The sequence below is a fragment of the Chlorocebus sabaeus genome, chromosome 24 (assembly GCF_047675955.1).
Source record: "Chlorocebus sabaeus isolate Y175 chromosome 24, mChlSab1.0.hap1, whole genome shotgun sequence".
NCBI classification, from domain to species: Eukaryota; Metazoa; Chordata; class Mammalia; order Primates; family Cercopithecidae; genus Chlorocebus; species Chlorocebus sabaeus.
In genome coordinates this window covers 26,683,906-26,699,774 of record NC_132927.1, presented here as the reverse complement: position 1 = coordinate 26,699,774, position 15,869 = coordinate 26,683,906, and the positions used below count along the sequence as shown (strand labels likewise).

Below are 15,869 nucleotides of genomic sequence, written 5' to 3'. Positions count from 1 at the left end.
GTAGGGGGCTCAGCATAGCTGGTGGTGGCAATGCTATTATGAAAGCTGAGTAGCACGTATTTCACAGAGCACCTCTATAATTTGTAAAGGAGTATGGTTTTTCAGAGGTACCTTTATTACTGGGATTCATGACCTGCATGGACTTCAAGTAGGTTTGTTGACTTCAAGGTATCCACAATTCCTCTGAAATTGTATCAAGTAGTTTATGTATATATACTTTTTGGTGATAGAGAAGAGAGGGTTCAATGACTTTCCATAGATTTTTCAAAGGGTCCAAAAATATTTAAGAACCACTGCTCTGTGGGTTAAGAAAAGTTTACAGAGACCAACAAATAGTTTTTTTCTTCATTTTGTGTTTTATGTCTGTTTTGAGTAACCATTATAGTAAAATATTAATTATGTGTAAGATTCTCTTTGACTTTTGTTCAATTTATATTATTTTGCCATTACTTTAACTGATAACTTTTTTTAAAGGTTCAGGAACAAGTGCATCCCACTCTCTCAGCTAATGAAGAGTCTCTCTATTATATTGAAGAGCTGATTTTTCAGCTGCTTAATAAATTATGCATGGCCCAGCCAAGGACTGTTCAAGATGTAGAGGTAAAAATTATTTTGTCATTTCAAGAAGTCATTCAACCACTGTATGAATTAATTTTTGTATCTATATCATTCTAAATTGTTGTGGGAACTAAAACCATTGAAATTATGTATGAGATATATGGCCAGTTTGTTTTTGACAAAAACATCAAGGCAGTTCATTGAGGAAAGGCAAATTTTTCAGAAAAAAAAGTCTTAGAACAACTGGGTGCATTTATGAGGGGAAAAAACCTTGAAACCTAACTCATGCCGTAGACAAAAATTAATTCAAAATGGATAATGGCTTTAGACAACAGCTAAACTACAAGGTGTCTAGAAGAAAATTCTGGAAAATATCTTCATAATCTGGGGTTAAGCACATGTTTTTTAGAGAGGATTCAAAACATAGTACTTTATATTTAATAATAAGGCCAGGTGCGGTGGCTCACGCCTGTAATCCCAATACTTTGGCTGACTGAGACGGGAGAATTGCTCGAGCTCAGGAGTTTGATACCAGCCTGGGCAATATAGGGAGACCCCGTCTCTACAAAAAGTTTAACAATTAGCCAGGCCTAATGGCATGTGTCCGTAGTTCCAGCTACTCGGTGGCTGAGGCAGAGGATTGCTTGAGCCCAGGAAATCAAGGCTGCAGTGAGCCATGATCATACCACTGTACTCTAGCTAGGGTGAGAGAGGGAAACTCGGTCTCAAAAAAACAAAACAAAGAAGAAAATAGATGAGAAATTAAAAAGATGTAGTCATAGACTAGTGGAAAACGTAGAGCTTGAATCCAGAATATATTAAAAACTACTGCAAATCAATAATGAAAAAGACACTTTTCTCCCCTAAAGGGCAAAAGTCTTAAACAGAAACATGTAAAAGATTTACTAATATTCAGTAAGCACATGAAAAGGTGCTGAAGCTCGTAAGTGATGAAAGAAATAGAAATTAAAACCACGATGAGATACTGTTTCCCACCCACTAAAAAGGATAAAATTAAAGACTGATTACACCAAATGTTGGTGAGAATGCAGAGCAGCTAACTCTTTCTTTTCTTTTCTTCCTTTCCTTTCCTTTCCTTTCTTTTTTTTTTTTTTTTTTTTTTTTTTTTTTGAGACAGGATCTCGCTCTGTCACCCATGCTGGAGTACAGTGGCACAATTACATCACAGCTCACTGCAGCCTCAACCTCCTGGGCTTAGGTGATCCTCCCTTCTCAGCCTTCTGAGTGGCTGGGATTACAGGTGTGGGCCACCATGCCCAGCTACTTTTAAATGTTTTTGTAGAGATGAGTTTCCCTATGTTGCGTACGCAGTTCTCAAACTCCCGGGCTCAAGTGATCCTCCCACCGTGGCCTCCCAAAGTGCTGGAATTGCAGGTGTGAACCACTGACCCCAGCCTCAGCTCTGTCGCCCAGGCCGGAGTGCAGTGGTGTGATCTCGGCTCACTGCAAGCTCCGCCTCCCAGATTCATGCCATTCTCCCCCCTCAGCCTCCCTAGTAGCTGAGACTACAGGCGCCTGCCACCGCACCCGGCTAATTTTTTTGTATTTTTAGTAGAGACAGGGTTTCACCGTGGTCTTGATGTCCTGACCTCGTGATCCGCCCGCCTTGGCCTCCCAAAGTGCTGGAATTACAGGCGTGAGCCACTGCACCTGGCTAACTATAACTCTTAAACATTGCTAGTGGGAATATGAAATGGTATAATCATTTTGGAAAACTGTCAGTTTCTTATAAGTTAAATATATATCTAGCATATGACCCAGTAGTTCTGTTCCTATTTGACCCTAGAGAACAAAAATATATTCACAGAGACCCACACATGAGTGCTAAAGTGGTTTAATTCATAATAACCAAGAGTTGGAAACAAGTCAAATTTCTGTCAACAAGAAAATGGATAAATAAATGTGGCAGATTCATAAAATGGAATACTAGTCAGTAGTAAAATTTTAAAAATGAACTATTGATATGAGCAATAATATAGCTGCCATTCATAAACATTATATAGAGCAAAAAAGCCAGACCCAAATGAGTACATATGTATAATTTCATATATATATGAAATTTAGAAACAGCTAAAGCCAATTGAGGTAGAAATCAGAATGGTAGTTGCCTGTGACGGTTGGAGATCAGGATTATAAAAATGTTCTCAATGAGACCAGGCATGGTGGTTCATGCCTGTAATCCCAGCACTTTGGGAGGCTAAGGTGGGTGGATCACTTGAAGTCAGGAGTTTGAGACCAGCCTGGCCAACATGGTGAAACCCCATCTCTACCAATATTACAAAAATTAGCCCATATGGTGGTGCACACCTGTAGTCCCAGCTACTCCGGAGGCTGAGGCACAAGAATCACTCAAACCCAGGAGTTGGAGGCTGCAGTGAGCCGAGGTCTTGGTGCCACTGCACTCTAACCTGGGTGACAGAGTGAGACCGTCTCAAAGAAGATGAAAAAAACAAAAAATGTTCTCTGTGTCAGTTGAGATAATGGTTACACAGACATAAGCATTTCTAAAACTCAACAAATTGTACATTTTAAGATCTGTGTATTTTACTGCATATAAGTATTACCTCAGTAAAAGATTAGTGTAAATTTTGAGGACATTTGCTCATTGATTTAAAAAAAGTATATGTTTGTGTGTGTATATATACATATCTTTCTGAAAAACTATGTTTAAATTAGTGCTAAAATACTTGTTTTGCCTTGGTTACATGGAAGTATTTTTGGATTTTTAGCAATATCTGTTAGGGAGAGTTTTACTTCTTTTGTATAAAAGCACCCTGTGCACATAAAATTAATATTAATATAATTTGTATTCTCTTTCTCCTGCTAAAAACAAAACAAATGTCTAACAGTACAGCTATCAAAAATTATTTTTGTTTTTATTTTTTGAGATGGAGTCTTACTCTGTCACCTGGGTTGGAGTACAGTGGTGTGATCTTGGCTCACTGCCACCTCAGCCACCCAGGTTCAGGCAATTCTCCTGCCTCAGCCTCCCAAGTAGCTGGGACTACAAGCGTGTACCCCAGGCTAATTTTTGTATTTTCAAAAATTACTTTTATACTATATTGTTTACATTTCCTTTTTTTTTTTTTTTTTTTGGAAAATTTTTTCTATAAGCAACAACTTTCTTTCTTTTTGTGAAGTGGCATGATCATAGCTCACTGTAGCCTTGAACTCCTGGGTCCAAGTGATCATCCTGCCTCAGCCTCCCCAGTAGCTGGGACTACAGGCATGTGTCACTGCGCCTAGCTAATTTTTATTTTTATTTTTGTAAAGACTGGGCCTTGCCATGTTGCCCAGGCTGGTCTTGAACTCCTGGCCTTCAGTGATCCTCCCTCCTCAGCCTTCCAAAGTGCTGGGATTACAGGTGTTAGCCACCGTGCCCAGCTATAACAAATTTCAGTATAAAAGGAAATCTTAATTTGTAGCAATTGAGCTGTTAAGGTTTTCCAGGATTCTTGGAATTAAAGCATTTTTCCCCGTGTTCTCTGCTGCCAGTTGTTTGGGTTTTCTTGTGTTTTGTTTTAAGAGACAAGGTCTTGCTTTATCACCCAGACTAGGGTGTAGTGACAGGATCATAGCTCACTGTAGCCTTGAACTCCTGGGATCAAGCAGTTCTCCTGCCTCAGTGCATGCAACCATGCCTGGCTAATTTTTAAATTTTTTTGTAGAGACAGGGTCTCCCTACTTGCACAGGCTGGTTTCATACTCCTGGCCTCAAGGGATCCTCCCACCTCGACCTCCCAAAGTGCTGAGACTTAGAGGCATGGGCCACCATGCCCAGCCTCTGCTACTAGTTTTGAACATGAAATAAATACACTGAAAGCATACTTTTCAATAGCTAAATTTGCTAAAATCTGAGACTATAATTGTAAATATAGGAAACCCTGCTAAATTAGAGTTTAATTCAGATCTCAGTTGTTCTTTTGCATGCCAATGAATCACTAATTAAATTAAAATTAGATGAACTGCCTAGGTGCAGTGGCTCACACCTGTAATCCCAGCACTTTGGAAAGTTGAGGCAGACACAATCACTTGAGCCCAGGAATTTGAGACCAGCCTGGGCAACATGGCAAAACTCTGTCTCTACAAAAAATAGAAAAATTAGCAAAGAGTAGTGGTATGTGCTTGTGGTCCCAGCTACTTGGGTTGCTGAGGTGGGAGGATCGTTGGAGCCTGGGAGGTAGAGGTTGCAGTGAGCTGAGCCGCCCCTGCACTTGCACTTCAGCCAGAAGTGAGACAAAGTAAGACCCTGTCTCCAAAAAAAAAAAAAAAAAACAATGAACCACAAAGGCTAGGATTGTTTTTGTCGCGGTATGTATTTTCATAAGCCATTCTGAGCTCTCTAACCCACTTCATCTTCCAAGAGATACGTGATCCCTTTTATTTGAAGCTCTAAGATTGGCGAAAGGAGAGTGGCTGTATACTAACGATTAAAAATGAATGAACAATTTTTGCTCTGCTAGATAAATAGTTTTAACTCTAGAAACCTAATTTAAAATCACTAATACACTATTTCATGTTTTCTTAATCTTTCTTATATATCCTATGTATTGTTTTTTCATTTTTCCAGTTCACCTTAATTATGTTTAAAGCTTTCTTTTTGAATTTTGCCTTTTTGTTTTATCCATGAAAATTATGTGGAAAAATTTTGATAGTCCTGTTGACCTTTTATTTTTTTTTTTCCCAGTTGGGGTCTCCCTCTCACCCAGGCTGGAGTGTAGTCACATGATCTCGGCTCGCTGCAACCTCTACCTCCTGGGTTCAAGCGATCCTTCCACCTCAGCTTCCCAAGTAGCTGGGACTACAGGCATGCACCACCATGCCAGGCTAATTTTTGTCATTTTTAATAGAGATGGGGTTTCATCATGTTGCCTGGCTGGTCTCAAACTCCTGAGTTCAAGTGATCCACCTGCCTCAGCCTCCCAAAGTGTTGGGATTACAGGCGTGAGCCACTGTGCCCGGCCTGACCTTTTTTTAAACCAAAAAATTTATTTATTACAGGAATCAGAATGTATTGTCACTATTATCTGCTAGCATTAAGAATAGTGATCAAGTTGAATTTTGTATGAATTTCCTATTTACAAACACTTTTATTAATACTACAATGGTTCTGCTATAATTGAGCAGGAGCGAGTTCAGAAGACCTTTCCTCACCCAATTGATAAATGGGCCATTGCTGATGCACAATCTGCTATAGAAAAACGAAAAAGAAGAAATCCTCTTTTACTGCCTGTGGACAAAATCCATCCTTCGTTGAAGGTAACAAAAGATTAAACGTTAGTTGGGGGGTGTTCTTTATAACAAATAATATTTTATTTCTATATTTATAAAGCATTAATGTAGCATGGTCTGTGTTAGTGTGTATATGTGCGCTTGCATGTATATACTTGTACATACGTGTCATATAAATATGTATACAAAATAATTATAGTCTGGTGAAATTTGCTTTTCAAACAATATTAAAATTAATAGTGATAATGCATCAGTATTATTTTGTGGCATCTTTTTTTTTTTTTTTTCAAATAGAGACAGGGTCTTGCTGTGTTGCCAAGGCTGGTCTCAAACTCCTGGGCTCAAGTGATCCACCTACTTTGGTCTCCCAAAGTGGTAGGATAAGAGTCATGAGCCATCATGCCTGGCCCATTGTGGCATCTTCCAATGACTGTTACTCTGACTGATTCCTGTGTAGTGGGCCATGATTCACAGCCATTTGTTGATTAAGAAAGTGTGTAATGTCAGAAGCTACTATGAGTTCAGAGCAGAACTGTTTTTAAAATTAATTTGTATTATTACAGATTATTTTTTATATACTGGAAAAGTGGGCTAGGACCTAGTTTGCCTACTAGATGCATATTAGTGCATAGGGCAAAATATGCTTGATGTATATGGGTTTTAAGAGTTTTGCAGCAAATTCAAGCACCTCGCCCCCCTGCGCACTCCCCCCCCCCAACCCCCCCCCACACACACACACACTTCCTCTCCTCCCCTCAGTAGAAACTACTGTAATTAGGGGATACTGGTTTTAAAACAGGGTCCTTGAAGATAGCAGATATTTTGATATCTGTCAGATGAGTTTTGGTTAATGTATTAGGAGGCTTTTAGTGGAGTGCAACCCAAGATTTCTAAAAGGCAGAGTTGTTAGATTCGATGTCTCTTTAAAAGAAGAAAAGCCCCCAATTCAGAGACCAGAGATTCATTTTATTTTATTTTATTTTTATTATTATTATTATTATTTTTTTTTTTTTTTTTTTTTTTTGAGACGGAGTCTCGCTCTGTCGCCCAGGCTGGAGTGCAGTGGCTGGATCTCGGCTCACTGCAAGCTCCGCCTCCCGGGTTCACGCCATTCTCCTGCCTCAGCCTCCCGAGTAGCTGGGACTACAGGCGCCCGCCACCTCGCCCGGCTAGTTTTTTGTATTTTTTTAGTAGAGACGGGGTGTCACCGGGTTAGCCAGGATGGTCTCGATCTCCTGACCTCGTGATCCGCCCGTCTCGGCCTCCCAAAGTGCTGGGATTACAGGCTTGAGCCACCGCGCCCGGCCCAGACATTCATTTTATAAATTACATTTAGACATATAGTTAATAGAAAGTTTTTTTTGTAAGCAAGGATGTTAAATAGGAATTTTTAAAGTGTTTAATACTTGACAGTGCTACATTTTGCAATTAAATTATTTATTCTTTTCACAGGAAGTGTTAGGGTACAAAGTGGACTACCATGTGTCCCTATATATTGTGGCTGTACTAGAATATATCTCAGCTGATATTTTAAAATTGGCTGGTAATTATGTTTTTAATATCCGGCATTATGAAATATCTCAGCAGGACATTAAAGTGTCAATGTGTGCGGATAAGGTAAGTGTTACAAGGTATTTAAACTTAACTTGAATAGCAACTATACTCATTTCTGCCTCAATCTTTTTGTATACATTATTAGATAAGTAATTTTTATGATTGCTAGTACTGGAAGAGAGAAAAATCCTGCCTTTACAGAGTAACCATGATATTTTCCAGGTTTTTTAGCATATGGCAGGATGGGGATCTCTTTTTTTGGTCAAGAATCTTTTACTTACAAGAAAAAAACATCGAAGGCCTCAAACCAATTTAAGTAGTTTGAGTTTTATATTTTCAGAAAGAGAATATATAGAGTTCTACTCAGGTACTTTTAAGTATAAGTAATTTTGAAGACCCTACTTTAGTTTCACAGCTTAGCTTAGTGAGGCACAGGGAGAGAGAAAATTAGGCTGAATGCTGAAGTTACTCCCCTCTGATCATTTTTTTGTTTTTATATCTGTCTTCTTTCCTGGCTGTAAGCTACTTGCGGGAAGAAATTGAGTCTTTCGTGTTATTCTGTACTCCTTTTCTCACCTTCTTATTTTTCTTCCTATTGATTTATTTATTTGAGACAAGGTCTCACTTTGTCACCCAGGCTGGAGTGCAGTGGCACAATCTCAGCTCACTGCAACCTTTGCCTCCTTGGCTCAAGCGATCCTCCTATCTCAGCCTCTCGAGTAGTTAGGACCACAGGCATGCATCACCACATCCAGCTGTTTTTGTGTTTTTTTGGGAGAGATCGGGTTTCACCATGTTGCCCAGGCTGGTCTTGAACTCCTGAGTTCAAGTGCCTGCCTCGGCCTCCCAAAATGTTAGGATTATACACATGAGCCACTGCACACACTGAAGCTATAACACTGAATAAGATTGCAATCCTTGTATTAGAAGGTATTTATTTTACTACAAAATAAAAAGAAATAGATAATTACAGAACAATATGATTAAAACTATTATACTAATAAGTCCAAGGTACAGTGGAGAAAGTAATGAACTCTAGCATGGGTGAGGCCAGAAAGACTACAGAGAAAATGCCTAAATGAAGCTCTCTCAGGGTGAACAACCTCCAGGACCTAGCACATGTCGGTGGTTCTCACCCTTGACTGCACATCAGAATTAATAGAAAGCTTTTAAAGAATGCTGATGCCTGCATATCACCCCCAGAGATTTAATTGGCTTGGATTGGATCTCCAAACCTCAGTGTTCTTTGAAAGCATTCCAGGTAATTCTGATGTGCAGTTATAATGACTGAGACCCATTGTACGATTCCATAATTTCAAAAATGACTTTTCACTTACATTGTGGTAATAATTCCTTGTTATCTCTATTTTGACTTCTAAAATTATGGCTACTTTTTTTTTTTTTGTAACTTTGAAAATATCTTAGACTTATAGAAAAGTTGAAAGTATAACAAAAAGTACGCCCTTGCCACTTGAACCATATGAGAGTAAGTTGCCAACATAGTGTGTCCTATAAACAAGAACATTTTGCTACATTACCACAGTATGACTGACAGTCAAAATCCAGGAAATGAATACATTTGATACATTATACCATCTAACTTTCAAACATCATTCATGTCTTGTCACATATCCTAATGATGTTTTTACCAAAATCATTCGTTCCAGAAGCATATATTGTTTATGTGTCATGTATTTTTATCCTCTTCAGTCTGGAATAATTCCTCATTCTTCCCTTAACTTTTTTTTTTTTTTTTTTTTTTAAAACATGGCAAAGCAGGCCAGGCATGGTGGATCACACCTGTAATCCCAGCATTTTGGGAGGCTGAGGCAGGCAGGTCACTTAAGGTCGAGTTCAAACCAGCCTAGTCAACGTGGCAAAACCCCGTCTCTACTAAAAATACAAAAAAAGTTGCTGGGCATGGTGGCACATGCCTGTAATCCTACTTACTCAGGTGGCTGAGCCACGAGAATCATTTGAACCCAGGAGGCAGAGTTTGCAGTGAGTTGAGATTGGGCCACTGCACTCCAGCCTGGGCGACAAAGCAAGACACTGTTTTCAAAAAAAAAAAAGATAGTAAAGTTGACTTTATTCAAGGGAGGCCACGGCAATAGGTACAGGGACCACTGCAGTGTAATCGCATGGTTGGGGAGAGAGACATTAGAATCAACTCTCCTCCCTTAAGTTTTATAACCTTTACACTTTTGAGGGTTACAGGTCAGTTATTGTGTAGAACGTCCCTCAATTTAGGTTTTCTCTGTTGTTTTCTCTTGGTTAGAATCAGGTAATGGTCTTCTTTGGCAGAAATATCATAGAAATTGTGCTGTGTTCTTCTCATTGCATTTTCTCAGATGGCACACAGGCACATGATTTCGTTGTGTCTCAGTAGTAGTGGTGATGTTGACTGATTACTTGATTAGGGAATTATCTGCCAGGCTTCTCATCTGTGAAGTTACTCTTTTCCCTTTTGTAATTAATAAATGAACATTTTGTGGAGTATTTTGAAACTGTGTATCTTATTCTTCATCACACTCAAATTTGTTTATCTTAATATGGGCTAATGAATTATTATTTTATTCAATGGGTCGTAATCTGTTACTTCATTATTTAGATGTTGCAGGCCAGGCACCGTGGCTCATGCCTATAATCCCAGCACTTTGGGAGGCCGAGACAGGTGGATCGCTTGAGCTCAGGAGTTTGAGACCAGCCTGGGCAACATGTCTCTACAAAGAAAAAAAATTAGCCAGGCTTGTGCTTGTAACTATAGTCCCAGCTATTTGGGAGGTTGAGGTGGGAGAATCACTGGAGCTCGGGAGATTGAGGCTACATGAAGCTGAGATCACGCCACTGCACTCTGTCTCAAAAAAAAGAAAAAAAAAAGTTTCGGTTGTTCCAGATTTGGTTATTAGGAGCCCTAGCTTGGTTTTTCTATTCCTCTCTATTTGAGCACTTTCTTTTCTTTTCTCCTTCCTATTTATTAATTTATTAAATTATAAATTGACAAATTATAGTTGTATATATTTATGGAGTACAAAGTAAGGTTATGATTATGAAGACAATGTGGAATAATTAAATCAAGTTAATTAACATTTATTCAAGTACTTATTTTTTGTGGTGAGAACATTTGAAATTTACTCTTAGCTAGTAGAATGATGGTTATAAGGCTAGGAAGGGTAGATGGAGTGGGGGAAATGGGGATGGTTAATGGGTACAAAAATATTGTTAGAATGAATGAGATCTAGTATTTGATATCTCAACAGGGTGACTACAGTCAACGATAATTTATTGTATATTTTACAACAATTAAAAGAGTATAATTGGATTGTTTGTAGCACAAAGAAAGGATAAATGCTTGAGGTGATGGAGACTCCATTTTATTCTGATGTATGCTTTATATGCCTGCATTTACTCCTTAAATATATACACTTACTATGTACCCACAAAACTTTCTTTTGAAAATTGAAATGACAAAAAAATTTACTTTTTGCAATTTTGAAATGTAAATACATTATTATTTACTATATTCACCATACTGTGCAATAAATCTTACAAAAAAGACCCGATTCCTCCTAATTGAGGTTTTGTCCCCCTACCCTGCAGCCTCTGGTTATCACATTCTATTCTGCTTCTATGAGTTTGTTCTAGATTCCACATGTAAGTGAAAACACATGTGCATTTTTTGTTGTTGTTTGTTTTTTTGTTTTTTTGTTTTTGTTTTTCTTTTTTGAGATGGAGTCTTGCTCTGTCGCCCAGGTTGGAGTGCAGTGGCGTGATCTCAGCTCACTGCAACCTCTGCCCCCCAGGTTCAAGCGATTCTCCTGCCTCAACCTCCCAAGTAGCTGGGAGTACAGGTGCCCGCCACCACGCCTGGCTAATTTTTGTGTTTTTAGTAGATGGGGTTTCACTATGTTGGTCAGGCTGGTCTCGAACTTCTGACCTCGTGATCTGCCCGCCTCGGCCTCCCAAAGTCCTGGGATTACAGGCGTGAGCTACCAGCTTGTTTGTTTTTGAGAGCTTGAGTCTCCTTCTGTCACCCAGGCTCACTGCAGCTTCAAACCCCTGGGCTCAGGCAATCCTCCTGCCTCAGCCTCACAAGTAGCTAGAGCTATAGGCACCTGCCACCATGCCCAGCTAATTTCTAAATTTTTGTAGGAATAGGGTCTCACTATGTTGCCCAGGCCAGTCTGGAACTCCTGGCTTCAAGTGATTTTCTTGCCTCAACCTCCCAAGACACTGGGATTACAGATGTGGGCCACTGCACCAGGCCATAAACTATTTTTTTTAATAAGTCATTCCTTTATTTGAAGCATTTTTCTGTGTCCTAAATCTCCACCTTTTGAGAGTTTTAAAAAATCATGTGGCAGGATTTTCAGATCCCCTTGTTATATTGCTTTTAGACTGATTTCTAAAACTGAAGACAATAGTCCAGATTTGGTCTGACCAACAGAGTATATTGAAATGCATGTACGTATCCTTTATTCTATATGCTATTCTTTAATAATTTCAGCATTAATATTTTGGCACCATGTTACTCTGTGTACTTATTGAGTCTGCAGATTTCTAAACTCCCGAGGACTGTTCCACATGAAGTACCATTTTGTTATGTCTTTGATTTCTCCAACTTGTGCTGTTGATTTTTTGTTGTTATTGTAAGAATGAACGTGAATTTATCCCTAGAAAATTTCATACTGTTATTGAGGCTATGTTCCAGCATATGTAGATATTTTAAAAATTGAATTTTCATTCAGCATTTTAGGTACTCTTCCCATGTTTTTGTAATGTGTACAGATCTGATAAACCTTGAATTAAAATTATTTAGTAAAAATGTTGAAAAGGCCAGGTGCCTTTGAATCTGGGAGGCAGAAGTTGCAGTGAGCTGAGATCGTGCCACTGCACTCCAGCCTGGGTGACAGAGCGAGACTCCATATTATTTTATTTATTTATTTTTTGTTGAGACAGAGTGTTGTTCTGTCGCCAAGGATGGAGTGCAGTGGCATGATCTTGGCTCACTGCAACCTCCGCCTCCCAGTTTCAAGCGATTCTCCTGCCTCAGCCTCTCGAGTAGCTGGGATAACAGGTGCCTGCCACCATGCCTGGCTAATATTTTTGTATTTTTAGTAGAGACGGGATTTTACCATGTTGGACAGGCCGGTCTCGAACTTCTGACCTCAGGTGATCCACCCGCTTCAGCCTCCCAAAATGTTGGGATTACAAGTGTAAGCCCCCGCATCCAGCCAATACTCTATCTTAAAAATATATATATATATATATATAGAAAAGGATTATATAAGAAACGAGATTTCTAGCATATGTTATTAGTGGCATTCTTCTAGGTTAAAAGTTACCACTTTTCTTCATTATTACCTTTTATTAGCTATTATTTCACATTTTGTTTAATTCATGGGTCAACAAACTTTACCTATAAAGGCCCAGGGGATAAACATTTTAGGCTTTGTGCGCCATACATCTTTCTTGCATCTACTCATCTCTGCCCTTGTAGCAAGAAAGCAGCCATAAATGAATTAGCGTGGGCTATGTTCCAGCAAAACTTTATTTACAAAAACAGTCTGTGGGCTGGATTTGGCTGGTAGTTTGCTGGTCCTTGTTTCAGACATTCCTGTCATGATCCCCTATTTGTCACAAGAGACTGTCATATGCTTAGCTAAAATCCGGATGACTTGGCCGGGCGTGGTGGCTCACGCCTGTAATCCTAGCACTTTCGGAGGCCAAGACTGGCAGATTGTCTGAGCTCAGGAATTGGAGACCGGCCTGGGCAACATGGTGAAACCCGATCTCTACTATAATACAAAAAATCAGCCAGACGGTGGCGGTTGCCTGTAATCCCAGCTACTCAGGAGGCTGAGGCATGAGAATTGATTGAACCTGGGAGGCGGAGTTTGCAGTGAGCTGAATGCCACTGCTCTCCAGCCTGGGTAACAAAGTGAAACTATGTCTCAAAAAAAAAAAAAAAAAAAAAAGTCCAGATGACTTGATTTGTGGGTCTAGTTATGTAACCATAAGTAATGAGATTGTATGACATGATGTGATCTTAGTATATCCAAACTGATTTCTAGAGATCACTAGTTCAAGAGCTCACAAACCATCTGTTTAATAATTATTTGAATACATGGTTTCTAGGGATATCTTTAATTTGCCAGACAGAGAACTTGAAACCAGCCCTATTTCTTTACATTTAAAAATAAAAGCAACATTTGACTATATGAGGTATTCTAGCATATCAAAGATTGCTGAGAATTAGATGATCATAGGAAAGAACCATAGAATTTAAGTTCTAGTATATATGTCATTATTAAGGAAAATAGTATTTAAACTGGAAAAGTTGAACATATAAATGCTTAAGAAGGAAATTGATGTGTAGGAAAGGTAAAGGCCAGGCACAGTGCTTCACGCTTGTAATCCCAGCACTTTAGGAGGCTGAGGCAGGAGGATATATTGAGCCCAGGAGTTTGAGACCAGCCTGGGCAGCACAGCAAGACTTCATCTCTACAAAAAAATTTAGAAAAAGAAACAAAGAAAGAAAGGTAAGACACCCTGGAGAATATAGCAAGACCTCATCTCTACTAAAAATAAAAAAAAATATTAGCTGGGTGTGGTGGTGCATCCAACTACTTGGAAGGCTGAGGTGGGAGGATTGCTTGAGCCTGAGAAATTGAGGCTGTAGTGAGCTATTGTGCCATTGGGCAATAGAGGACAAAAAAAAAAAATGAGAGAATAAGAGGTCACAAAGCTGCTCTGAAGAAGCTTAGTTCACCAGATCTAGATGTACTAGCAGTTGAGTTCTGTATTTTCTTTTTAACCTATTGAATTATACTTTTTTTTTTTCTGAAACAAACTCTTGCTCTCTCGACCAGGCTGGAGTATAATGGAGTGATCCTGGCTCACTGCAACCTCCGCCTCCTGGGTTCAAGCAGTTCTTCTGCCTCAGTCTCCTGAGTAGCTGGGATTACAGGCACATGCCACCACGCCTGGCTAATTTTTGTATTTTTAGTAGAGACAGGGTTTCGCCATGTTGGGCAGGCTGGTCTCAAACTCCTGACCTCAGGTGATCTGCCTGCCTTGGCCTCCCAAAGTGCTGGGATTACAGGCGTGAGCCATGCCTGGCCTTTTTTTTTTTTTTTAAGACAGAGTCTTGCTCTGTTGCCCAGGCTGGAGTGTAGTGGTACAATCTCTGCCCACTGCAATCTCTGCCTCCCGTGTTCAAGTGATTCTCCCACCTCAGCCTCCTGAGTAACTGGGATTACAGGCGCATGCCACCATGCCTGGCTAATTTTTTGTACTTTTAGTAGAGACAGGGTTTCGCCATGTTGGGCAGGCTGGTCTCAAACTCCTGACCTCAGTTGATCCATCCACCTTGGCCTCTAGAGTTCTAGGATTAGAGGCATGAGCCACCCATGCCTGGCCAGAAAAATCTGAAGCTACCAGGAGTGGGGTATGAATATATTTTCTCTTTCATGGTAGTATTATTCCATCTGTTTCAAGAGCTAGCTCACTTGCTCTCTCTTTTTTTTTTTTTTTTTTTTTTTTGGTGACAAGGACTCACCTAAGCTGGAGTGCGGTGGTGTGAACATGGCTCACTGCAGCCTCAACCTCCAGGGCTCAAGTGATGCTCCTGCCTTAGCTTCTTCCTTTGTAGCTGGGACCACAGGCTTGAACCAACACCATGCCTGGCTATGTTTAAAATTTTTTTGTAGAGGCTGGGTCTCTCTTTGTTACCCAGGCTGGTCTTGAACTCCTGGGCTCAACCAGTCCTTCCACTTCAACTTCCCAAAGTATTGGGATTGCAGATGTGAACCACTGCATCTAGCCTGACTCTACTTTATTGTTCATGCTATAAACATGACCAAAAAATGCTTTACATGTCTAATAGTTTATAAATACATATAGTACATGTATGCTGTTTAAGCAGTTATCTTTTGTGTATTTACTGTTTGTCAGATGCTTTGGATTTTAAGACGAAAGCACTGTGTTTTATCTTTAGATGGTTACTATTTAGTAGGAGAAAAGATAGAACAGAAATTTTAATACAGTTGGCCCTCTGTATTCATGAGTTCTGTATCCATGGATTCAACCAGCCACAGATAAAAAATACTCAGGAAAAAGAAATTCTACAAAATTCCAAAAAAGCAAAACTTGAATTTGCTATGAGCTGAGTGCTACATTTAATCTATGTGAGTGAAGTGACATGTGGGCATTGTATTAGATATTACAAGTAATCTAGAGATGATTTAAGTAGACAAGAGGATGTGTGTAGGTTATATGCAAATAGTATGTGATTTTATATAAGGAACTCGAGTATCTGAGGATTGTGGGGATATGGGGTGGGTACTGGAACCAATCACCTACAGACTCCAAGGGATGACTTTATACATTAGGTGCTTCTACAGGAAAGAGAGAAAGTTGCTAATCAAGGGCTAATGCTAGTGGAAGAGATTCTGGTAGGGAGTCAGGGAGAGTTTGGAAAAGCTATCCAAAAAAATTGTATT

General features: G+C 39.5%; 1 protein-coding gene across 2 annotated transcripts in view; it reads left to right on the top strand.

Moving 5' to 3' along the window:
• SOS2 (SOS Ras/Rho guanine nucleotide exchange factor 2) overlaps window positions 1-15,869 on the top strand; it is a 114,004-nt gene that overhangs the window by 26,807 nt on the left and 71,328 nt on the right. The window contains exons 2-4 of one of the 2 annotated variants that reach the window (XM_007986629.3): window positions 475-600; window positions 5,707-5,838; window positions 7,264-7,428. In XM_007986629.3, coding sequence (XP_007984820.1) covers window positions 475-600; window positions 5,707-5,838; window positions 7,264-7,428 — 423 coding nt within the window. The remainder of the gene's footprint in view (window positions 1-474; window positions 601-5,706; window positions 5,839-7,263; window positions 7,429-15,869) is intronic. The other variant, XM_007986631.3, reaches the window with a different exon arrangement.